General features: G+C 40.6%; 1 protein-coding gene across 2 annotated transcripts in view; it reads right to left on the minus strand.

Annotated features, from left to right (window-relative positions):
- Positions 1-2,262: 2,262 nt before the first annotated feature.
- phf14 (PHD finger protein 14) overlaps positions 2,263-25,829 on the minus strand; it is an 84,044-nt gene continuing 60,477 nt past the window's right edge. For both annotated transcript variants that reach the window (XM_037092654.1, XM_037092653.1), the window contains exons 17-18: positions 22,007-22,124; positions 2,263-3,729 (exon numbers count right to left, since the gene is read on the minus strand). In XM_037092654.1, coding sequence (XP_036948549.1) covers positions 3,655-3,729; positions 22,007-22,124 — 193 coding nt within the window. In that variant the 3' untranslated portion in view covers positions 2,263-3,654. The remainder of the gene's footprint in view (positions 3,730-22,006; positions 22,125-25,829) is intronic.

The following is a 25,829-nucleotide window of genomic DNA, read 5'->3' on the forward strand; positions in this document are numbered from 1 at the left end:
ATAAGAGTTTATATTTCTTTCTCACATGACTGTTTCTTGCTTCATATGAAAAACAGAAGACATTAAACAGCTGTTTCAACAGGCACAATAGAACATGACGAGTAACTACATTTTTATGTGTCTAATCAGTGGAGCTCACCTTGAAAGCCCCGTCAGAGCAGTAGAAATTAGAACCATAATCAGCTGACTTTCATGCAGAGCTTTGTCTTCGAATTCTCTGTATCTAACTGAAAAACATCTTAGCAGTGCTGAACTTTGAAGCAATGGAGAGCTGGCAAGTTTCAAACATACAGGAGATATTATACTGGTCTACCTGTTCCCACCCAGGGTCTAAGATGTTCCGCCAAAAGCAAAAAAAATATTCAAAGTGATATTTTGAGTCTTTTGATGGGGGGTTGTATGAGGTACTTAGTACTTACTTACTTAGTACTTAGTACTTACCTAGAATGTGTGTTACCTGCAGTAACTGACCATCAGCTCTCCCCCAAGTGAGGAAGCAGTAAGTAGAACCAGCAGAGCATTGTAGTGCTGTAAACTGTACCAGCAGCAAGACGGATTTTAGCCACCTAAAAGAGGGCACCCCTAAAAACATATACATCAGTTTAAGTGTACGCTATGTTTTGAACATGGCTTAAATAGGCCTTGCTGCTGGTCCAGTCCTGCCGGCGCTACTCGCTACTTCTTCATTGAGTTGGAGAGCTGACGGTCATTACTGCAGGTAAAACACTGACTAGGGTTAAGTATCTGACTCCTGCATAAAAGGACCCGGACCATCCCTTTAAAAAAAAAAAAAAGCTGTGTTTGCTCGCTAGCTTTGAAACTGACACTTAGCAGGATTGGTGGGTGCCCTTGCGCCTAGCATGATACTAATTAGCTTTGCCGGTTGCAGTAGCTTACTAGTGAGAACTGCATTGGTCAGTAGTGGCCCATTCTGACAGGAATGATTAATATCAATTCAATCAAAGATGAGTGGTATATTACAGGAGCTAGATCTGTAATGAAAAATGGAAGGACCTTTTGTTAGTGGGCTATCAGATTGCATACTCCTCCCTCGTTTTCAAAATCTCTGTTTCTACAGGAAAAGACAACCTCAGAGCCAGCAGCCCACCAAGGATGTTACAATAAAATCCAGACACAGCGTTGGGAGTGGAGCCCCATTTGTTTCTATGAAAGCTGCTCAGAGACGTCTGACAACCGAGCCGGCGAACATCTGTTTTGGTGATGGCCATCTTGAATAGAAATAAAATTGTATAATTTTGTTGTTCCTCTAGACCCAATGGCTTATCTTGTGCATTCTGCGGGGTTTGTCACACACACACACTTATCCGTAGTTTCACAGATCCTTCAGTCAGGCAAAAGACCTCTGCACACTGTTCACTTAGAGTACTTAGACCTTCATCAGGTTATCTTACAAGACAATGGGGGAGGCTGTTGTGGACTTGTGTGGCCCAATCAGGTCACACTGCAGACAGATGTCCCTTAAAAAAGCAATCAAACACACCTGGACTAACAAATCTGCGACACTGAATGAAAAAAAAAACCTCCAAAAAAACCAACATAATAACATATAACAGTCAATGTGCATATATACAAAATAGATATAGTATAAGTGTATTACAAAAGTAGGTTGGAGCCTCAAAGAAATGCACCATGGGAACTGGCTAGAAAAACAGGCACACCTCAAAGGTTACGCGATAAGCCAGCTCATGATGCCACACTGCGAAATAACTCATGCAGACCACTAGAAAGCATGGTCTAATATTTCAAAAAAGGTACATTTCACAATAAAATTCACACAAAACAATAGCAATTGGATTCAGTTCTGCAAATTGATGATTGGGCCATTATCTTAACTGCAAGTGAAGTGGGCAGTGTGCAGGAGTCCCTTTCCTGATTTTGTCAGCCTTCGGTCTTCTCCTCATGCATCTGTCGACCCCAAGGTGTGCAAAAGCTGCACTCTACAGACCCCTCTGTCACAATGTTTGCCTATCAAAAAAAGTCTTTTTGGGCCACAGTTCATCCTGTGATGGTGTAATTACACCGTTTGGCCACTACAAACGTTGGCTTCAAAGCCCTGCAAACTTCCTGGGGGCTTGCAACCTACATGCCGAAAATGGAAACTGGTCTCATAAAATGTATCTTACTTTTGCCTTTATTGTAGGAGGACCAGCAAGTTCACTGAAAAGCAGCAGGTAACCAGGGCTGTAATGATTACTGAGGTCTGGGCTCACAAAACCACAAACATACATGCTCCGGACAGGATTCAAATCAGTCACAAGCATACATTTATTAATGGTGTTTATATAAAATACATAAATCAAACTTTGTGGCTGGATATAACAATTACTTAGTGTTAATGTGTCACTACAGTCAGACACAAAACAGGCCAAGAACTGCACTGATCAAGAGATTTCATACATTTAATGTGCACTGACTATCACTGATAGAGAGGCAAACATTTTTTTTTTTTGCAGTTCAGATTTATTGGCACTTGAAGGGATAATTTCCAGATTTGTTGTGAAAGTCCGATGTGCTTTGGCCTGACAGTAGTCTCTGGTCCAATCTAACGATCTGTTAGCTCTCTGGTAACGGTCACATAACATTAATGTAACCATTATTTCAAATCCACTTTACATTATTCCTAATTTGCAGTGAAGTCAGTCATATTTAATATCAAATTACATGTGAAAGTTGATTTTTGATAGTTAGACTACAAAGACTTGCGGCCTCTGTGCCTTCAATTAATTTTCATTTGCTAAACTTAACTGACAAGCGAGTGATGATTCCCAGGGAGCTTAGAGACCCAGTGTGGACCACATAGTACTAGCAGATCATAGAACCATCTGGCTTAAAAAAAATAATGAGAAATTAACAAAACTACAGTAATTCTACTTTACAAAGTATGCAAATAGAATCTAAGAGTAGCCACAACATGGAAGATTTTCATTACAAATCAGAGGACACTATCGATTGGTGTGTAGCGCTAAGAGATACTGTAAATCAAAGACGCAAAGTGTGAATAAGTAAGTGAGACAAATAGGTCAACGTAAGTAAATATGCATGACATATAAAAATAAAATCCTCCAGTCGAATGTCAAGTGAAATGCACTCAAAGATGGCGGAAAGCACTTCACAGCTGACATCGAACCGGTGTGAGCGTGCCCGGCGGGGGAAGAAGCGGTGGACTCACACCCACTCTGCTCGCTTCGTCTTGTAAACAGGACACTGAGGATACTCTGTGTGGACACTGTCTGATGATCGTTAGTGTATGAAAATAGATTACATGGAAAGTGTCATAAATTCATCAGGTGGCTGGGTGTTGACAAGTCAGACAGGATTCTCTGCTGTAGAGCAAGCACAGCGGCTTGTGCTGCCGTGTCTGAATGCTCTGACGCGCTGCTTCGTGAACATCCATCTGTCCGGCACCGTCCATTAAAAAGTACAAACTCTAACCCTTGAGGAGATATCATCGTTTAAATTTTTTCTAAAATACACCTCTGGTTGCTAAACTGTTTGGATTAGAAGCTAACTGCTGGCTGTCTAGAAACTTTGGGGAGGCTGGTAGAAAGTTATGTATGCTAGAGTCCGAACAGAAATGCTAAGACTGGAGGTGAAGCCGTGGAGCAGTCGTGTGTTCGCGTCCGGCCGTCAGGCTCAGTTCGGAATCTCCTGCTCTGCTGTTTCGTCTTTCACGGAGTCGCCTTCCTCCACCTGCTGCTCCTCTTCCTCCTGCAAACACATGACACATCATACCACAAGTTCAGAGTAGGGCTGCAGCTATCAATTATTTTGGTAATCGTGTATTCTACCGATAATTTACTAAGTCCCTGGATAAGGACTATTGTGTCATAGTAGCTCTGCATATTTTTTTTAGAAATAACTTTTACTTTGTTTAAGAGCAATAGTAAAATACTAAAGACTATGAATCACGGTAAGTTGCTTTGGACAAAAACTTTGCTAAATGTAGATGTAAGACAGCCACTCTGCTCTATGTGCATGTATGCAAAGGAGCTCAGCAGAAGAGAGGTGGTAAAAAAATATCAAAGACAAGCGTCAACATCGGAGTTTATGCTATTCAGTCATTTTGGAATCATTCCGTTCTCAGGCCTGTTTAACACCACAGGCGCAACAGAAATAATCATCCATGCCCAACAGAGTGCACTGTAAAGTTAACTTGGATTTAAAGAATGCATGAGGCAAATTATTTGCATCGATGGCTACTGAGGGTAATGTTTCAGAATGCAAGGCCAAGTTGTATAAACGTAAAGTAGTTTGTTTTCAGTAGAGCTTCTCGTAACTATCTAGATAACCTTCTACTAGCTTGTTTCTTTTTCACTACCAACGTTACAACTCAACGTTAATGGTTGTGAAAAGCTTAAGATATAGCCCTGGTTTTCAAGAAGAACCCCAAGCTAAATGGGTATCTAAAGCTGTAGGATTGTACAATTCAAACAGCTCGTTATTTTAGCCTTAGTTTGTTTTTAGCATGCAACAAAACATTTCCTGAGTCTTGACCCCCTCATGAAGCTTTGTGGAAGCTTGGATGAGAAACAGATTTAAGCTTTTCAGAAGGAAAAAAGAAACGGACTGTCAATGGGAAAAAAAAACAAAACAAAAAATGCTAGGTTACAAAAGCCAGCTAGCATGACTTCTGCTCTCTATGTGGCCTTCCATATGTTGTGATGTTAGACAGTCACATGTGTCAAAGTGTAAGGTGGAGCTGACAGAGGCTGCGACTGCAAGTCTGCTGGTGCTGTAAATTTACTGGGTGGCATTTAACGTCACTCCATATAATGTCAAGTTTCTCTGTTCACTTCCTGTTAATTTGTATGTATAGATGTTTAATGAACTGTGTCTGCTGAATGAACTGGTGTTACTTTAAAACTGTTGGGCCACACTATCGCGATGTGTTCCTTTTCATTCAAATTCCTCAAATGTATGTGCAAGTCTCAGAGCCAACAAAAAGGAGGTGACATGCAGAGAGCAGGAGTCACAGTGGGCCGACCAGGGAGCCAGCTGATTTAGTAAAGTGGACAAAGTGAAAGTGACAGTGGTGAGAGCTGCGGTGGTGATTAAACGACTTTGACAGATACAATTATCGCCCCTCCAGAGGTTAATGAACACATCTACACGGCAGAATGTGTGATCACCGGTCAGGATCTGCAGCCCATAACAGCACATTCCCTCCAGCGAGCTGAGAGCAGACATTAACTAGCTTCTTATTCTCTGTAGGCAGAGCATGTTTTCAATGGTGTGTCCTCACATCAATGTAAGTATGTTATGTTCTAACATATTGTGAGCCTCATCTGATACACAATCTGGTCCACGACAACATAACAATGTTGGTGCTTTAAAAGTACTTCCAAAAAAACGATACAGTGCTGTATGTGAACGTTGCTCCAAAGCAGCAAATCCCCATGGAGGCTGTTTTTTTAATACTCCAGCATGTCCTGACTGTGTGTAAAGAAAAAAAAGAAGAAGAAAAATGGGCTTTAAAAAGACACGCTTGGTTGTTTTAGTAACAGATTGTGATGAAGAGTTTTATCTGCAGATTCACTTAATAATCAGAATCAGAATTCCTTTACTTGTCCCACAAATGGGGACATTTCTTCATCACAGCAGCCAAAGGACAGTGGTATTATAATAAACAATAACAATATTAAAAGTAAAAAGTAAGAAATAGAAATACTCATATAAATTGTATATGAATAATGTTTTAGACTGTTAACATTTCCCATTAGGTTTTTTTTAGGGCAGATTTCATTTCATTGAAGCTGTTTGGGGAGTGCATATGTTTTTCTTAAGTTTGGCTCAATAATGCATTTATTATAGGTATTCTAAAAAAGTGACAATATCTAATCAAATTGAATGACCAACTCTGGCGATGTAGAAAAGTTGTTTGAATAAAATTTGCTTCGTAGCATGGCCTCTGAACTTCTTCTGAGTGATTCTGATTCATAACATCTGTTGGGTTTTCTGGGTGCATTTCAATAGGGCTTGTCTGACACAGCCATTAGACTCAGCCACAAACATTTAGTCACTCAAAGCCATGTCAAAGCAGTTACAGGATGATGTTGATCCCAAACAGCTGCCTGTAAGTAAAAAGTGCATGGCACAGTTGTGTCACTGCCACAATCAGGAAGAAAACACAAACAAACCACCAAAAAGCAGGTCTGTAATGAATCAGAAGCTACTGGAAGACAGGAGTCAGGAGTCTACAGTCAAGTGTGTTTTACACCAACATGAGCTGAGAAGCTGCTGTGTTAAAAATAAGCTCTTGATACAGACGGGGCACCTTAAAGCTGGACTGAAGTTTGCTGCTGATCACATGGACAAAGAAAAAACCTGGAGGAAAACTCTGCGGTCACATGAAACAAACTGAGCTGTTTGACCACAATGAGCATCGATATGTTTGGAGGAGGGAAGGTGAGGCCTTTAACCCCGAGAACACCAGACCTACTGTCCAGCATGGAGCTGCTAGTATTATGCTGTGGGGCTGCTTTGCTTCCAGTGGATCTGCTGCTCTAAAGTGAGTAAAATGAATAATGAAGAAGGACGATTATTTCCAAATTCTTTAGGAAAATCTAAAATCACTGACAGAAGATTGACGCTTGGGTGCAGTTGTTGGGTGCAGGTGTTCCAACAAGACAATGTTCCCAAACACACATCAGAAGCGGTAAAGGAATGGGTCTATCAGGCTAGAGGCCAACAAAATTTAGTTGAACTTCACCGATTTGGTCACAGTTTCAGAAGACCTATAAAACCTAATGAATGTTTTTGTGACAAAGTAGTTTGTGTTCCACTAACCCCCATCACAGAAACATGAGAGCTGGAACTGAAGACTGTCATGATGTACATGTTCTTTATGAGTGGATGGAAACTTTTGACTGTATTCAGTCAAAACAGTATGAAGACAAACTGAAGACAAAGAAAGTATTTAGACGATCTGAGGAGAGGCAGTGAGAGGACAGTAAATTTCACCAACCGGATCTGTTTGAAGGAGGGCCATGCTTCCACACACCTACAAAATATGTCCCAAAAAAGCTACTCTTGCCTTTTCCTGCCATTCACCTTTTCATGTTACGGATCAGGACTATGTAGATTAACAGCTGATGATATCTCCTTAGTTTTGTTTACATTTGTATAAAGTACATTTCTTACAGTCAGAGTAAAACTTTGGCATACCTGTGTACCTGTGTACCGACGTGTGTGGGGGAAGGCTCAACAAGATAGTATTTTTGTTTTCATGATTGCAAGTGACCAGGACAGAGGGGTGGACATTTTTCTCCTAACATTTCTGACGGAAAATTTTCGAAAGGTGCAATTCTTACGATTTATTAAATGAGCAACAGCAATATAAGGACTTATCCTCCTCAGTTAAGTTGTATGTAAAAATTTAAATAAACATAAACCCTGTTGCCTCACAGAAGGTCCTGATTTTCATTCCCTGTATGTATGAGGATATTTATTCTGTCATGGTTGGAGCTGTTCCCAAGGCGCCCATAGTGACTGCCTGCTGCTCCCTAGTGATGGGCTCAATGCAAAAGGTCAAATTTCACTACATTGCACCATGTGTATGAATGTTTGTGACAGTGAAAGCTGATTTTACATGATTTTTGAAAATATATCAAAGGAATGGTGTTGCTTTCTGTAATGAATAAAGACTGTTGTGGTTGCCATAGCACCGTCATGCCAGTTCACTGCCTGCTCTGATGTCCGAGCTTGCCCGATGTCACTAACTGATTGTAGCTAATCAAAGATACACTACTGGTGGTCATCATGAGAAGACATAACAACACTATCTACCCACTCTGTTTACAGAAGCAACGTGAGGTTTGAGTAACTGTGAGAAATATTTAAACTTGTCTGTCTCTCTCCTGTGTGGATGACATTTAGTAGAAAATCACTTGATAGTCTTGACTAGTGAAACCCCAAACTGCTCCTGATGTGCTGGTCAGCGCCTTGCATGGCAGCCCCCGCCATCCATGTACGAATGTATGAATTACTTTGGACAAAAGCGTCTGCTAAATGCACTAAATGTAAATCAAATGAAGATTCTTGGCAGCACCTTATTCTGAAGTTAAGTAAAAATACATGTTGGCTTTGTAATTTAATAACGAGATCGAAATTTAAAGTGTCGGATAACCTGGGATGAAGATGTACTGAACTCATGTATGGCCTCGATCTAAGTGTTAATAAATTAGAGAGGAAGAAGCGCGGAGCTATTTGCTGCAGTTGTTAAGGCACGTGTAGAAACAGTAAATTAAGGTGAGGGTTAATGCAGAGGATGGCTCATTTATCATCCCTTTACTAACAGGAGCTTTGTCGGCGCCGCTGTAGCGGTCTTGATATGCAGCCTCCCCCGGAGAAAAATGTGCTACTTTTTTCCTGAACTCTGGGTACTTTTCTGGTGCTGGTCCATAGGGCTGATATAAATCTAGCTGTGGGGCGACACCTCATGAACCCCACCATCGTATACATTCGTGCCATCCACCAAATCTCCCTGACAAGCCTGCCAATTTTCCAATTACCTGTGGCGCCATCCGTTATCGGAGGGCCAGTCAGCTCTTAAATGGGAAACAAGAGGGGAGGAGGGGCCAGCGCATGCTAACTATCTCATAAAGTAAGAGATGTGCCTTCCTCCGCTGATTTAGTGTGTGTCCCTGGGGAGAGGGGTGACACCAGTCCTCCTGGCCTCTCAGGACCTTCACAGGATTTCTTGTGTGCTCTTTATCCTCCCCACTCCAACCCCTCAGCCGCCTATCACTCATGTCTCTGCCCAAGGGAAGCAGATGGGTGTCGGTGCTCCACGGCTTCACTGTTGCTGGTATTATCCTGCTGTCTGCCTGCCTGCAGAGCCTCCTCCTCCAGTATGGGTAGGAGGGCGGCAGCAGCAGCAGGGAGGGACAAGGCCCAATCTTCATCTGTTTTCATGTTTCTTTTGAATTTCAGCTAAATGCCGACCTGCAAGTGATACTACAGCTGTAAATTGCCTTCTGCTGGGGCCCCACTCCTCATTTATCTGCCCTTATAGTCAGGCTTACGGAGAGAGTCTACAGAAATTGCCTGTGCAGCGTGCAATTTAAAGCGTCAGGGAGACGAAGAAGACGAGCTGTTAATCATATTTGAAATGCACAAATCGCCGGGGAGTATCCGACAAGTTGTTTGGGTGAGAGGTGTAAGTCCTGTTAAGAGTGCATACTGTATCACACAGCGGAGAGAAAGTCAGTCATTATAACTCTGTAAACCAGCGTCTTTATGTGTCATAGCATTATGAGCCGCAGTGAAAGATCTGTCCTGCAATTAGATGATCAGAACCTATTGGATTTGAAGTTGATTCATTGGCCACTTATGGCGTCAGAACAAGCTGTAAACACAACATATGGCGTTAACTCACCTTTATCAATCTGTGTGACAGGTATGTTACACACCCAACACACACAGAGTCACTTTGGAACTGTGTTTGCATCAACCTGCTTAATGTTACTCTGATATTCACTCTCTTTAAGCTCTGGTTTGGTGCGCACCGAGCTTCTGATGACGACTGCAGAGTTGATAGCTGGGTTTGTCACAATAAGTCAACCATTTCATCACACAGGTAATTATTTGATTCATTGTTACCATAAAAATATCTATCAGCAGATGCAAGAGACACATCAGTATAAAAGCTTGATGCTGATTTGAGTAATACCAAATTTGAAACACACTGCAACCAGAGAAGGTGCTGATCCAAACTGTTTTTTTTACACCCCTTGCCGCTACCAATCTCCATTTTGCACATTCAGGTCCCTAGACTCCCTGCAGAGTGTCCTGATTCTTGTTGGGATAGACGGGTAGGCTACATCGCCCTCCAAACACGTTTCTTCAGAGGCACACTTAAAACTGAGTGTTATGAGAACTCTGTTGTTTCAATGTATGATGGCACTTTAACTATAACAAGCATATACAACACAATCTGTACTATCTACCTAGCGAGCGCTATATTATTATTGATGAATCGTGCATGACAGTCCCGTATTTGGACGTATTTAAATGTTGCATTCCCCACTGATGCCACATGAAGCCTGAAAGTCCAGCAGAAAAGTTATGTCACTCGGTACCGCTCCTCTAATAACAGCGTAGATTGGCAGGTCAGCAGCCCTGGTTGCTAATGTTAGCCTATAAAGCACTGCTAGTAGCTGGGTAATGAAGCAGTATTTAAATGATTGATAGAGTGAAACTCTGAATAAATTGCGAGCGTCTATGCTTTCTGTCTCCATCAGACAAATGGCATTGCACGAATCAGAGTCTTGAAGGGTTATGCCGTGTCAGCAGGGGACAGCATACTAGTTTTTTTAACTGGGTACCTCAGATATAAGACACAAAGTGCATTGTACTTGAATTGCTATAAGGAAATGTATATTCAATAACATATGTTGAATTCAGAACTGTGTATTTCTGAATATTAAGAGTCAAATACGTAATCAACCAAACTGCTCTGTATCCATCACGTCAGTGGTGGATAACAAGACCCTAAACTACATTAAGCCATACGCTTAACTCCAAACTTGATATTATCTGTGTTTAAAAGACATCTGGGTCTCTTCTTGCTGTATTGAAATTTGTGCAGCTCTAGCCCCTGATCCAGAGAGAGGGGGAAGGAGAGGAGGCAGCGACTTTCTCTGCCTCCTGCCTGTCCTCTCACTGTGGACTACAGAGGTATGGAGCGTGTGTTATGCATCAGCGGCCCCTGCTAGAGACGTTTGCTTTGTGGAGAGTGGCGAGGCAGACGCTCTCCCCGCGACAAGCTCGCAGGGGCTGATGGGCTCTGGCATTGTGGGATGTCTCCATCAATTTCCTCTGGGGACGCGAGGGAAAGAGAGAGAGGGGAGGAGGCCGGGTTTGTTTCCGCCACTTGCTTCCCGCAGGCTGGCAGGCCCTATGGCACTAACATATACATATATGATAATCAAATGCCACATTTTTCACTCGAAGTTGAGGTCGTCGCTTTTAAAGGGCAGGAGCAGAGCGTCGTCTCTGTCGTGTGATGCAGAGAGAAGATGAGAGCTCCGACTGAGCCCTAGGTGGCAACAAAGACCAGTGGAGCTCTCGCAGTGCTCAGCCTCACATCTACTGCTGGCACCCCTAATTGCACCTCCTGAATGCACACATGCATACACACACACACACACACACAAAGAGATCTGCCGACCACACACCCCACACAATCGCCCTCATAAACTGGGATTAAATTTACACTATGAAGGAGTCATAATGTACAACACAGCATCCTTTTATCGAGCCTATACAGTCCTCAAAAGAATTAGCAGTTAATTAGCGTGACCTATTCTCCTATCATGTTTTCCGTGTTCACCCTATTTACTTATGAGTGTGTCTTACACTGCACTTTTTGCGTATGCAATCCATAGACGCCAGAGCCGCACAGAATATAGCACAGTCAGGCACATCTCTGCGTCCTGCTAAAAACATGAGGGGGCATCAAGCTTTCATGTAACTTAAAGTTCATTCAACAATGAGGCTATCGTAGGAAAAACTAAATCTAAAATAATCATTTCCAATACGACCTGAAAGTGCCATTACATCCTAATTTGTACATTTTTAAAACATTTCATTAATTTGTAATGCTAAAGTTTAAGATAGGCGTTTATGTTATTTGCCAGAATAATAACCCCAGGGCTAATACTGGTAACATGCTCAAGCAGTTACATCTGAGCTTATAATACAAGGAGTGCACAAAAAAAAGTTCACTCTTGTACACCTTTTGCCTCATTCTAAGAAGTAACTGTGTGAGAAAAATGATTTTGAATCCATTTACTAGTAATTTTCAACCACCTATAATGGTGTCTTAGTGTTAACAGCTGCCATGCTCCATGTCAAAACTATAAATTATTTCAAAGGTAGTTTTTGAAGGAATGCCACACTGTTTCCAAATGGGCCACCACAGAAAAATGTAAAAATAGTGAAACAAATAAAATATCATTAAATAATAAACTCTGTAGAGCGCACAACCATCACTTTAATTCATCCAGCCTAATCACCCATGCTACCTTTCTAAATCTCCATTATTTCGGCACATTGGTGATAGTTGTAGGTTTATATCCCTGTTTTTTTTTTTTTTTAATTGTATAACTGTTAAAAAGATAACCCTCTATGAAAACATATTTAATATGGTATATTTATTTGTATCAGCATCAAATTGCACTCACTCACAGATACCAGACACTTAAACAAGCTTGATTTATGCCATCAAGATCAATGAATTATTCTGAGGAATTAACAAAGATGTGGAAAAATGCCCCGTCTGCACCAATGGTTAATGTGGTCTACTCTTGGCTGGGACCCATCCTCCATCCAAGTTTCATGAAAATCCCCACAGTGTAATCCCTCTGACAAACCAACCAACCAACCAACTAAAAGACATGGTAATAAAGTAATAAAAAAAAAACAAAAGCAAATACTAGAATAAAACAGAAAAAAAACCCAACCACAAATCAACAACAAATAAACAAACAAAAAAATCGTAATAAATCGTAAATAAAATATTAACTGATCTCAAAGCTTTCCAAAGGGCAACACTATGTAACATGCTTTGTATAATGTACATATTTGACATGCTTTTTTCGCTTATTTTTTTCTGTTCTTGAACATTCTTTCAGTCATTATTCTGAATTGTTGTTGTCAGTCTGTTTTATTGTATTAGACTGTTGCATTGTGTGTTTTACTCTTCAAAAGCCTAGCTGGGAATGAGGTATGCAAATAAGCCACAGCTAGAAGCCCTACATACAAAGCATTGGCTGCACTTTAATTAGCTGTAACAATGCCTACATGTATCGATCATGTCAAATGAACTGATTAATAAATAAGTGTTCTTCTTTTTCTTATTAACAGACTTTTACAAACTGGATTCATATTTCTAAATGCTCAGTATTGTACTGATCAACACTCCCTCCCAATGCATCCATAACGTCAGCAAATACACTGAGGTCAATTGGTTTTCATATGAATATAAATTCCTTTAACAGTCATGCCTGTTAACAGGAAAGGTATCAGAACTCACACACACTTTTTTTCAGTAAATTCTTTGATCTAATACAGGCCATTTTGGTGATCTCTTGGTGATTTGATGAAAACTGGGAAGCCTGCATATATCTATAGGGACTACAACTGCAATTACACTGTTTTATGTGCCATTGTATTTGTTTATATTCCATTTTGTTCCTATTGGTTTGATTTATGTTTTTCCTTTGACTGATATTGTATAGTTATCTTAACTGACTATTACAACTTGACTGGTTGTTCTGTTGTACTTTAGATACTGTATGTGGCCTGAATTTTGGTTTGGCACATTCTTCCCTTTTTCACAAAAACATAAATTGACTAAAGATAATACCGTTTGTAAAGAAGAGCATATTCTGGACTGAGTGTGTATGTGTGTGTGTGAGTACGTGTGTAGGCGCTGCTCATTCGGTGTGTTTGAGTGGCTGTATGTGTGCGCTGGCATCTTGTTGCCATTCAAGAGATGACACAATTGTAGTGGGTCATAAACGGCGGCTTCATTAGCCTGTTCAGGCAGTGCGCTATGCGCTACATTTAACCACCTCTGCCCCCAGCACTTCTCCTGCGCCTCTGCTCCTCAGCACCCACAAACCAGTCACCAGAGAGCACAATTAAATTTCATGACTGCGCATATTTGAAATTCCCATTTCATTTATTACAAAGGGCATTCTTTAATGTCCATTTTTTTTCCCGAAGAAACGTATTTCCATTTTAGTGAGGCATATCTGATACTGAGGTGAAGTTACCAGGCAACACCTAATTTAATCAGAGGTAAAATTCACAAGCAGGTTTTTCTTTTTATTGCCTTGTCAGATAACTGCAGATGCTTCCTGGAAGAGAATATACAGTCGGGAAAAGGGGAGCTGCTTTCTCTCTGTTGCCAATTTAAAGCATTTAGAATAAAGCAGAGAAAATTAAATAGGTCTGAGCTCTTAGGCACTGTGGGAAAACTGGCTGTGTATCTGTGGTTTCTTTTTGAACAAGGCTGGGAACACGTCAAAGCAAAAATGTCTTGTAAAATGAAAACAAGGAGGAAAAGATTTCTCACTAAGTGGGGAATGTGTTTTACATGACATAATGAGTTCTACGCAGAATATTTGAGGCAGGTTCCCTTGAAACTTTAAAATACAAAAATGAAAATGACAGGGCCTCACATACAACAAACTTGTGGCATAGTTACAGTATGCTTACTGAACAACAGCCGCAGCAGCAGCAGTGGTTGCAACAATAACAGATTATATCAGCTGTAGACAATTAACTTCATTTTGCGAGAGAGAAGAAAAACAATTTTTGGCAGTCGCTGGTTAATGTGCTCGGTAAGTTTGTGTCTGTACTTGTCCAAGGTCATCAAGGAAAAAGAAATTGGTCTCACTGAAAATAAAAATTTGAAATTTGAAAAAAGAAAGCACCAACATATGACTGCATTGATCTAGTCTCACATCTGTTTATGCAAGGCATATGCTCATTGGTTGTCCTGGTATATCCATAGATCTTTACGTGCATCGTCAGCCTGTCCGCATCAGTAAAAATACCTTATAGGTTGCATTTAATTGCAGCTAATAGTTGCAAATAACAACACAGGACAAACCGGAGTTTTTTCAATCATTTAGCAACTCATTTAGAACTCCAATAAACCTTCATTTTCCAGGGTGACTTAATGTCCATCAGTAGACAAACTTTTATAGTGATTGCCGGGTTTATAGGGAACCATAAGTGTCTCTATGCTTGTTAAGTGGACCATGCAGGCCAGCTGTCTGCAGGGCAGCAGACCTCCGCCGGGCTGCCCTGCCGGTGCTGTGCCACAGGGCCTGTCTGCTTCACCTAACGAGCCCAGAGACACTGCAGCTGCGACATTGAAAGTGACGGTATGTTTCCCGAAATCTACGGCTCACAATCCACAGATGGCCACTGAACATACAGTTAGGAATTATATATTAGGTTAGTTTTGTTGACAAACATTTTTTTTGGCCCTGGTTGCCTACTGGAAAACAAGAGGGAGGGAGATTGGTGCGACGGTTGTCCAATGCCACGGCTCCCCTGGGTGCCCTGGTAGTCTTGCTGTACAACCACAGGGAGGGAAGGACTGCCACTAGCTATTGACTGCAGATCTGATATCAGTTGTACATAGTCCAGTCATTCATTGCCAAACACAATCCATGGTTACTTTTTGCACATGCAGGTCATGTCTGGCGACTTTTATTTAACTATAGAAAAAAGGCATAAGTATCTCAAGTATAAAGTAAAAAAAATGTATACGAATAATAAATGATGTGGAAATCAGATTTATTATTACGGACTATTTATGGTGAGGATATCATACTGTGAGTATCTTTACATCCCTATTCTATGTCAATACATCGTGCAATCAACATTTATGCCATAACGAGACGGCGAAGCAGAATACTACTACAGTCGAAATCAAAACAAGCTAATATGTATCCATGTACAGTGTTCTCTTCCTTAACACAAGTTTAGGCCAGATATCTATCTGAAGTTATAGTCAAATCTGGCGTGTTCACAAAGAGAAATGTTAAACTAAAGTTTAGTTTGTATGTTTATTGGAGGAAACTGTTGTGTCTCCATCCAGAATGCCATTAGAATACAGCATGCTTTCTGCCCACGCAGCAGGAGCCAGGGACTTGTGGGACTGTTATCTTAACGAAGGCTGGTGCTGCTGCTGCTCAGTGTCTGCTACACTATTTATGGCCATAAAATACTAAGGGGGGTCCGAAAAGTGGCCTCATGTACGCTCTCCACTAAGAGGGTTATTAGAATGAGCCAGGTCCAGAGAAATGGACTGTTAGGGCCACTGGGGATCCCGACAGCAATCACACACTCCTGTTTACTCCACAAATTGGCCCCTGAGAGGGGCATGGGCGTCTATAGCGTCTAGTTAAAGTGATTGAGGTGACTCCTAGCCATTGATTTTCTCTTCGTCTTTGGCGTCCCGCCTGGCCACCCTTGACCATGTCCTGTGCTCCCTGCAGGCTACTTTAGCTAGCTGCCCTTGTTTAGCTGCCACTGCCTGCCTCTAAATCGCATTAAACTGTGGTTAAACTTCAGCCACGTCTAAAAGACAACCATCATTGATGAGGTTATCATGCTTTAAGCACCTCATACGCCTGAGTAAAAGCCTCGACAGTAGGGCTTATTGATCGCACAGTCCTTATGGCATTAGGATTAAACTTGAATACAGATAAGACAATGAGAGCGACAAAAATTCAAATCACACTTAGGGATTTATATTCGTTCCATAAATGCACTAATGATATTGATTAACTCTAATGAAAAATAGCTCATTGAGAGAATAAAAACAGGCAAAGGTTACATTTTTCCACTGAGATAGAATGCCTCACTTGAAATAGCAGAGCATCAGCCTATTTTTCTTTCAATTTACTCACCACAGTTAAGTCAGCCAAGTGTGACACATCATTAAGTTAATTAGCTAACTTAATTAGAATATTTCACAGGTCAAGCGATGTAGCTTCTGATTGATGGCACAGCTTGTAAAGGTAATCTTCCTCGGAATTGGGAATGACATCAAAACGAACATTAACTGCTACAAGCCACCACAAATTACAAACACCTAACATACATTCAAACACCCCGATGTAGAAACGGGCGAACACTATCCTCAAACACATAACTGTAAAATATACACGGACAGAGCTGTATACTCTGAGGTCATAAAAGAACTTCAAATACAAACTGTTTGTTGAGTAGGAGTAGGCCTATGGCGGTGGAGGAAGTGAAGAAAATTAAACTTTTACGCACAGTAATTTCAACAGTTGCAATCCTTTTGATGACAACACGTCTGAGTGCAGCTAAAGTAGTGCATCCCACACAAGTTCACAGTTGAGTACTTTAAACACTGCCTGAGCAACTTTAAGAGCTTTTGGCATTTCAAACCTTTTATCCAAATCTTCTGGTCTGATTCACTGTGGAGCTCAGCATGCTAGGCAGAGCTGCAAGGGTGTAAATAAAGCATTAAACAAGCACTTCTTGGCACGGTAACAGGCTTGAATTAAAGGCCATCCGTATATTACGGCAAGACTGTCACTTTATTACTGAAATCAATTCAGAGAGGGCCTGGGGCAACAGCGGGAGGAATGTGGCCTTGGTCGTAGCGAGGTTTATCTAAGCCAAGCAGGCTGAGAGAAACACAGCATCTATAATGAACTCAAGCCTGTCTAATAAAGCCTTTTATTGGCCCTTTGCGCTACAGAAACATGTCGGAAATGGCATTTTCCTGCCACACTGTAAACCAGCTGCTCCTCTGTAATGACAACCTGTCTACAAACATCTCAATAATACAAGCAAATCACAGGGACAAATCATCATCAAAAAGATATTTGGTTTGTAATCAGGACCGCACACACAGAATCCCAGACAATAAGAGACACACAGGCGTAAACAAAAGAACTTGTGTCATTGGGCTTGGTAGAAACTATTGCAAGAAAACGTACTTTGTTGAACAGTTATATCTGGTTTGGTCAGACAATCAAAATACAATGGATCTGAAGGTCACAAACAAGATTCATAATGTTTTATTTAATGTTAATCCTTCTAAGGTAGGCCAAGAACTAATTTAATGACAGAACAAGTCTTACAATGTGTATGGCCAGACAGCAGAGCCAAAGCTGAGTGTTATTACATATTTTCTACATTTGATATTTTCCATACTTTGTCATGTTACTTATGATATAGCCTCCTTTCTCTAAAAATGCACTAGGTTGGGGTATATTTATAACTTTAAAATGTGATTAATGTTCTCTTGTGGGAACATGCCGCTAGACCCCCTAGAGTGAGGTCACCCCTCAAAGTCTCACAAAATCCTGTGGGAAACACTGTAATCTTACTGCATATGTTGTCACTGTTGTCACTCAAGTTGCTTATTTGATAATGTAGGCGCCAGGTTTTGAAAAGGAGAAAGACTAACTTCTTTAGAGGAGAGACTGTCCAAAAATGTGCAGAACTGTGCCTAAGTACAGCCTCACAAAGCTGTTAGCATCAACATCCTCATACCTCAAACACTCAATAGATCAGAATTTTGAGATGTTGGTGACAGCTCCCATTTCAATGTCACTAAGGCAAGACGGCCCTAGATGGTTCTTGATCCTGTTGTTGGGCTCAAAGCTAAGCTAATCACCCCTCGGAGCTACCAGGCCTGAGGAATTTCGGACAGCAGACTTTCAGTTGATGAGAAAATATTTTGACTATGGTCAGAAGTAAATTAACTTTGATGGCGGTGTGTCACTTTTTCCTGTGATATCAAACATGGCATTGAACCATGATATTTTTCAGGGTATTGTATTAAAGTTAGAAATTTCCGGTATTCCAACCCTAATTCTAACTCTAATCACGTGATGGTGACCTCAATCTTGGAAACCCTACCAGCAAAAACAGTATCCTGTTGGTGTTTTACTTATTCCAACCCCTGGAATCGTTTGCAATTAACAAACAGGCTGGCTTTCAAACAAGTTACTAAACCAAAGCTGAGGTCTGCATCACATACTGTAAGATACTTCCTGCGTACTTCTTCCTTCAGATGTCATACATCCTCCTCTCAGATAAGAGCAGTGGCTGTAGGGTGCTTTGACAAATCACTTCCTGTACCATTCTTCTGACTGTCAGGCAGAGGAGTTGACTGCAAGCTATCTCTGCCAGCAGCTGATTCTCAGTCGCAACGATCAGGTAATATTCTGCACTTAATGTTGGCATTTAAGAAACATTCTCCCCCCACAGGCAAAAATGGTGCATGGCTTGGCATTTAAAAGCAGATAATAAAACTTTCCTTAAATACAGCTCTCATCTCAGAGTGCTTTTTAGATGCCCTTAGTGGAGTCAATTATCTCCCCACACTTGCTATTACTGAGACACTCTGAGCACCTTGCGCCTTAAGAGGTCTGTACACCATGCTTTTTAAAAAATGTCACATTCTTAACTGCCTCTTAAAATGTAGACCCTGCAATATTGTAAATGGCATACACGTGTTAGTTTCTTTCATCCATTTGTTGCTTAAACATGCCTCTTCAATATGGCAGATTAACTCAGATCGAATAGTCAAAAATGCTTCAGAATCGGAAACCTTGGAGCACTCATGTATATCCATGAGGTACTTTATGAAGTACCACATAAACAGATTGTTGTAACCAAGGCTTTGAACAGCCTCCCAGTTACTGAACACAAGTGATCTTTGCTCGAAGAAGGAATGGAGAGAAAAATGTTCATACTCATTTGTCACATCAGTGCTGCCAATGTTATTCTCCTGTCACCAGATAAATGTCGCCCTGCTCTGGGGCACAGAGAGCCGAAGCCCAGAGGTTTTCCTATTTGATGTTAACAAGTGGGAGGGAGGAGGAGGATGGGAGCAACTTCATAGGGACAAGATACTCTAGAGGGGCTGATATGCGCAAGTGTAAGAAATGGCAGAACACGGGGAGATGACACACAGGGTTGCAAGTGAAAAACCACAGAGACTGACTAAATCCTCGCTGTTTGTCTTTACCGTTGAACATTTGCAGAATAAAAGTACATACGTATGGATGGATACATGCGGGTACACGTGTACTGTACGACAGTGAAATGAGTAACGGGGAAAATACAGTGTGGAACAGGTTTGAATTCAACAGTGAATTTTGGACTTGATAATGCCCACACCAGCAAAAAGCAGCATTGGCAAGCTATTCAAACACACACAAGATTCCCCTTACAATTAACATCTTGTGATGCTGAGAATAAGGTCTGTTCTATTTTAGAAGCAAGGGTCAAAGGAACTTTATGTAATGTAGTCCAGTAGTTGTATCAGCCACAAATCTGATACCAAGTTCTTTCAGTGGACTTAAGTAGATTTAGTAGCCAAAATTAAACTATACGCTAGCGGTGGGGGTGACAAATCAGAAAACGTTTCTGGCATTTCTGACTTGTAACAGGCATGGGGACAGTTTTGATAGGCTTGGCATGAATTGGAAGGTAATGTATTGATTCTGTATCTGTTTTGGATCTCAATTCAGTATATGACGACAACAGAGAGGCACTGCCCAGATCAGTGTGAACATGTTATTTCCTTGTACACACTGGGCAAATGGGATTTAACACAATGTTTCTTTTTTATTATTCTTAAGGACAGAATTACTTGATCTTTTGGAAAAAAGAAATGCTGTTGCAAGGAACACTGTTGACTGGAACCAGAATCAGATGCTACAAATGTCCAATAAAGTGATTTTTAACATAATTTAGTGACTGAATGGAGTCAATTCTAAACATTAACGGAGACTCAAGATAAAAATCCATCAAACATGCCCTGAAATTCAGTGCTTGTTTTTTTCTCAATTTAGACATAACAGTGGAAACCTAATGGTCTGGGATTAACCCTAACTCTTTTTATATATGACGACAGATGTTCATGTCTGATGCTCTGATGGCCGCCCAGGCTACTGCTCATATTCAGCTTGAAAACTGGAGGTCAGTTATGCCAAAAAGATCAAATACAACATCAGGTTAGCTTGAGGTAGGGTAGGTAAACAGTTAAATATGTGACTTACTATGGCACCAAGCGTTTATATTTGTACACTTACAGTACACACAATTTGAAGTGAAAACACACTATAGGAAAACAAACGATAGAATTTAGATTTATATCAGGACCACTTAACAATATAAGAGAGCTTTAACCTTTTGTTTTTTGTTGATGACTGAAAGTTAGATTTCTGCGATTCAGCATTTTCACCACTGCTTTTATAATGCGCCCCCTCTTCAGCTGCATCGATCATCCCTCATTTTCTGCACTGATAGAGCTAAGCAGACATACTGCTAGATTCTAGAGAACTAGAAATGGGGATACATTTATCAGTTAGGTTGAGAGGCGGCCAAATGTTAACCTTTACTGCAATATAAACAAATATAAACAAGCGAACAGAAAGAACAAAACAATAATTGTGCTAGTTTACGCAAGAAAACTCCTAGTGAACTCTTCCTGTAATCTAACATAGTCAGGCCTGTAGTCAGTGTTCTTCAACAGAACATATTGTGTGTACCCTTAGGGTGTATCAATCAGTTTCATGGATGTACATATTCAGAAAACATTTTAAAAGTCATGTGGAATATTTTCAGACTTGCACCCTTTACATCCACAGTTATCGGCTTGTTAGACTAGCTTGTTATTGGTAGCACTGAAGACATTATGCACATTACTGCAGAATTCTTGTCAAGCCTCTCTGCTCTGTGTTACATCACAAAAATAAAGTGTCTACTTAGCATTAGCAGTCTTTCTTTCAGGAGTCCTGTTTAGGTGAAAGCACTAGACCAGGCTGCCACAACTTGGGTTGCTCTATCTGTGACCTCAGCACTTTGTACATTCTTCTGAAACTTGTAAAGCCTTGATCAGGTTATATCTTTCAGACTGTTTTTATGGGCATCCAAGAGAAAACAAGATCATGTCATGTTCCCAGTTGTCATTAAGATTAAGATATAACAATAATTCCCATTTGTTTAAAGGAACTGTAGAAGTACCAACCAACCACGGGCGAAAATCACTGCAAAGCCACCATTGTTGGCAGTTACATTCAAATTAAATCCAACACTGATACTGATTCAGTTGGTTTTATTGATGTCAATACCTGTACTTATAGCTAAATGAGTCTATGGTTTTACAACAATATTTAATGCAGATGTCCATCTTAGAATAATAAACCGTGAGTGCCATCTGCCTAGCTACCACCCCAATTAGCAATTACCAATTAGAGCAGAAATAAACTAAATTTAAATATGGTCTTTTTTTGTAATTAAGAAATTCAACTAATAAGTACACAAGTCATTAAAAATGCCTCATTGATGTCTTAGCAAAATGCTCTCATGATGGAATATGTCAAAGCAGGTCAAACCCACCCCAACTAAGCCCCCCCACCCCCACTTTGTTGCTTTCATGCACACACACACAATGCACACTCACCTTGGAGGAGGATGTGTCACACTCCTGGCAGATCCAGCCATATCCCGTCTGCTTTGGGGATTTCTTCAACGGGGGGTCCAGACACCCAAAGTGATAGCAGAGCTGGCACTCGTCACACCTGAGACACAGTCAGGAAGGGCATGTGTTACTTCTCACATAAATAAATTGTCTGTCTTCCCACAATGATGAGGCCCGCTCAGGAGCTATGATGGATGATGACAAGCCAGCTTGTTGTCAGTCATGAGGCCCTGTTAATGCATTCCAACATCCCTCTAATCACTCTGCTCCCTTGACCATATACAGCCATTGACTGTCCAATGGTTCATATCAGCGGGCAGATAAATTCAGGCCTTGTTAGTGTCAGATAAATGGCTGTCAGTTCCCCTCAAGCTGGACTGACTCTGTCCTCGGGTGAGGTAACAGGGGTCAGACAATACAGGACACACACTGGAAAAAACATAAAGAAAATAGCCTTATAGGTAGAGGTAGTTTTGATTGAAGATATACCTCTATTTATTGAATTTGAAAAACACTGATGGAGAAGCCTAGATGCCATCTTTTTTGTATGGGTGAAAATAACTGCCATCGCTCGCATAATAAAATGATGGTTGAACAAATGAACAGATTGACGACACAATCAACAATCTGGTTTAGCAACTGCAGAAATAAACCAGCAAACAGGCAGCTAATCTATCCAGTTTAAAGCAGATATGAGTTTTGAAATGAGTAAGGAATCACAGTAGTTAATAATGCAAGTGGTTCAGAACTGAACAAGTCTTTTTTGTATCATATTATGTATGTAGGAGATGTTGCGATCCTTGGTCTAGGTAGCACTGGTGTCAGCAGCCCCCTACTATATGTTCTGTGTATGGTGAGGTACATGATATACAGTAGTGGTCCCCAACCACCAGGCCATGGACTGATACTGGTCTGTCGGTCGTTTGGTACCAGACTGCAGAGAAAGAATAAATACAATAATTTATTTCTGTTATTTTGACGATCATACTCGTACTGTTCCTCTTGTCGCGCTTGACACATACGTGTTTCAAGTCACGGTATGACCTGAAAAATAAGCCCTCAAGCTAGCTGAGATTAGTGGAAAACAAACGTCTTTGGAGAGCTACTTTGCAAAGAAAAAAGGTATTATGATGAGACGGAAGACGAGGGAGATGGACAACTGTATTCAAGTTGGCTGATAAAGCTTTACTTTAGAGACCCAGATGAAATAATGCAAGTGAGATGATTGTTGCTGGGGGAGTCATTTCAAAGCTGTTTTAAGATACCTCATGTACACATTCATTTGACGACTTGATGTTTCTTACAATCAAATCACCTTGTTTAATCAAACACAAGGTTTAGCACTACATGCTACCAATCCCAGTGGTAGTGACACTGGTACAGCTGTCCCTTTGTGAGACATGATGTATATCATTTTCAAACTAAACTATAATCTTTTATTGTGATTTTGGATGGAATTTTTTTTTTCTATTAAATGTCTTGTCTTTTATCTGGGCTGTGAGTTTGCAATACATTTTTGAACCGTAAACCAACCTGACTGCAGCAGTGATCCGCAGAGGTGACATCCGCTGTCGGGTGTTAATATGTTTTGTATGTACTGACTGCTGACTGGAGGTTGAGGGGAAATAAATGCAGTGGTGGGGGGCCAAATGAAATGCACCGTTACACTGAGTACACTTGTGGATTAATCTGGGTTTGAACATAGTAAATAATTGTGATAGTGTAAGTGCACAACATTTGATTGCTGTCTGGATGTTAAGAGATTTCATACAAACATGATAAAAAAATGCTTCTGAGCAGAATTACCATCCCCAGCTTTAATACAGAATTACTACATACTGTATCTTTAAAACAGCTGAACGAAGCTTCAGATAAGAAAAATAAGGAAATATAAATCAAGTTTCTTGGTTAATTTATTTGTGAGAATTTATTTTTATCTTCTCTGCAGTGCATGCCCACTCTTATTTTTAGAGGAGTGACTTTAACATCACCTGCACTGGTCAGTAAGATAGATACACTTGTCATTATTGTCTTGGCGTATTTCTCTCCCTGTCCTCAAACCGCTCATGCTTTCCTTCCCCCAGTAATGGAGACGAATAGAGAGGGTTCAGGTTGACCTCCCTGGCTGTTAAGCTGTTATCAGATTTTCATTGGAGAATGTGAATCTCCTTCATTGATTAGGACATAATTGGCTCTAATTGTGGACTGTGTGTGTGTGTGTGTGTGTGTGTGTGTGTTTACCAGGCAGGGGGCTTGTTGAAGGGCAGTCAGCCTCATAAATGTTTAAAAAGAAAAGTCTGCTCTCTTTGTGCAATAGTCACCTAATACTGACAACAGCCTTAGTCAATAAAATGGAGAGCATACATATAATGGAATCAGAGGATTATCACTGCTCCTCCACACTGATTCCGTTTCATTTTGTTGGGACTGTTCTGGTTTTTCATGCCCGGATTTCAGGAAGAATATCAACAATGAAGCCAGCTTTGTGCTGGACACGTGGGCTGAAAGGAATTCAGCATTTTGATGGTATCAGATCTAATGTCTCCACAGACAACGGCAATAAGTTAGATGGCAGCTGTGCCTCAGGCACTGACTGAGGTGAAATGTGAAGAGAGGCTGACATTCCACAGGAAGAGCTGAGAACACCTCCTGTCTGAACACGAAGGAGTTGAGAGCCTGAAGACAGTCATTCTGCTTCTTCTTGTTCAATTCATTCAAAACGTTACATCCATGAGAATAGTAACTGTGAGGAATCTTTCTTTCGTCTTGCCGCTGCCCATCAAACAGTCTGATGCACCACGGTCTGACAGCGTGAGACTAAAAATCAGATGCATTAAGGTGGCTGGTATCTATGAGTGAATACAGTTTGATGCAGACCCTAAGTCTGGTGTGCTTAAATTACAGCTGTTTTAAAACTTAGTGTGATACAGGGCTATTGAGTTCGATATTGGATTAGGCTCAAATGAATTAAAGAGTTTCAGCCTTGGCGGAGAACCTGCATGGGCTCTTCTGCGTGTCACTCTGGTTTTAAGCAATGATGAATGATGGATTTCTACAGTGCTTAGATTTGACAATATATGAGCCAATATGTTCATTTCAGTATTCTTTTGAGGATTAAAGAGTTTGTCATTATATTTTAAGACATTATAACTGTAATGCAAACGCATAATATGACCTTTTTTGTGATGACTTAATTTAATGTACAATAATGAGCCACATTTGAATTTTTTCCTCTGTGATTATATACAGTACATGTAATTCATGGTAGTGTTAAATAACCACCAGACCACCCCGTTAAAGCTTTGTAATTCTGGAGAGAGATAGTTGATAGCTGAGTCTCATTCACAAGTCATCAAATAAAAATGCTGACTTGGACCTGACCCGCCAACACACAGTGTTGGACAACCTGGGGAAGACACACTGAACAGTTTACTGTCTTTCTCCAGGATCACTAAACAGAAAAAGAATATGCGCGCACACACACACACACACACACACACACACACATATATATATATATACACACACATATATATATACATATATACATATATACATATATATATATATATACATATATATATATATATATATATATATATATATATATATATATATATACATATATATACATACATACATATATTGGCTGACCTGTGCTTTCCGTTTCCAACCCCTGCGATTGACAGACAATCTCACAGTGATCCCAGATGTCAGCAGTTATCTTGGACCCATATGCAACCAGTAGAACACGGCGGGGGGGGGGGACCTCATTTAGAGTGAGACGGGCCAAATAACAGGAAGC

This window comes from Acanthopagrus latus, chromosome 3, assembly GCF_904848185.1.
Source record: "Acanthopagrus latus isolate v.2019 chromosome 3, fAcaLat1.1, whole genome shotgun sequence".
Classification (NCBI taxonomy): Eukaryota; Metazoa; Chordata; class Actinopteri; order Spariformes; family Sparidae; genus Acanthopagrus; species Acanthopagrus latus.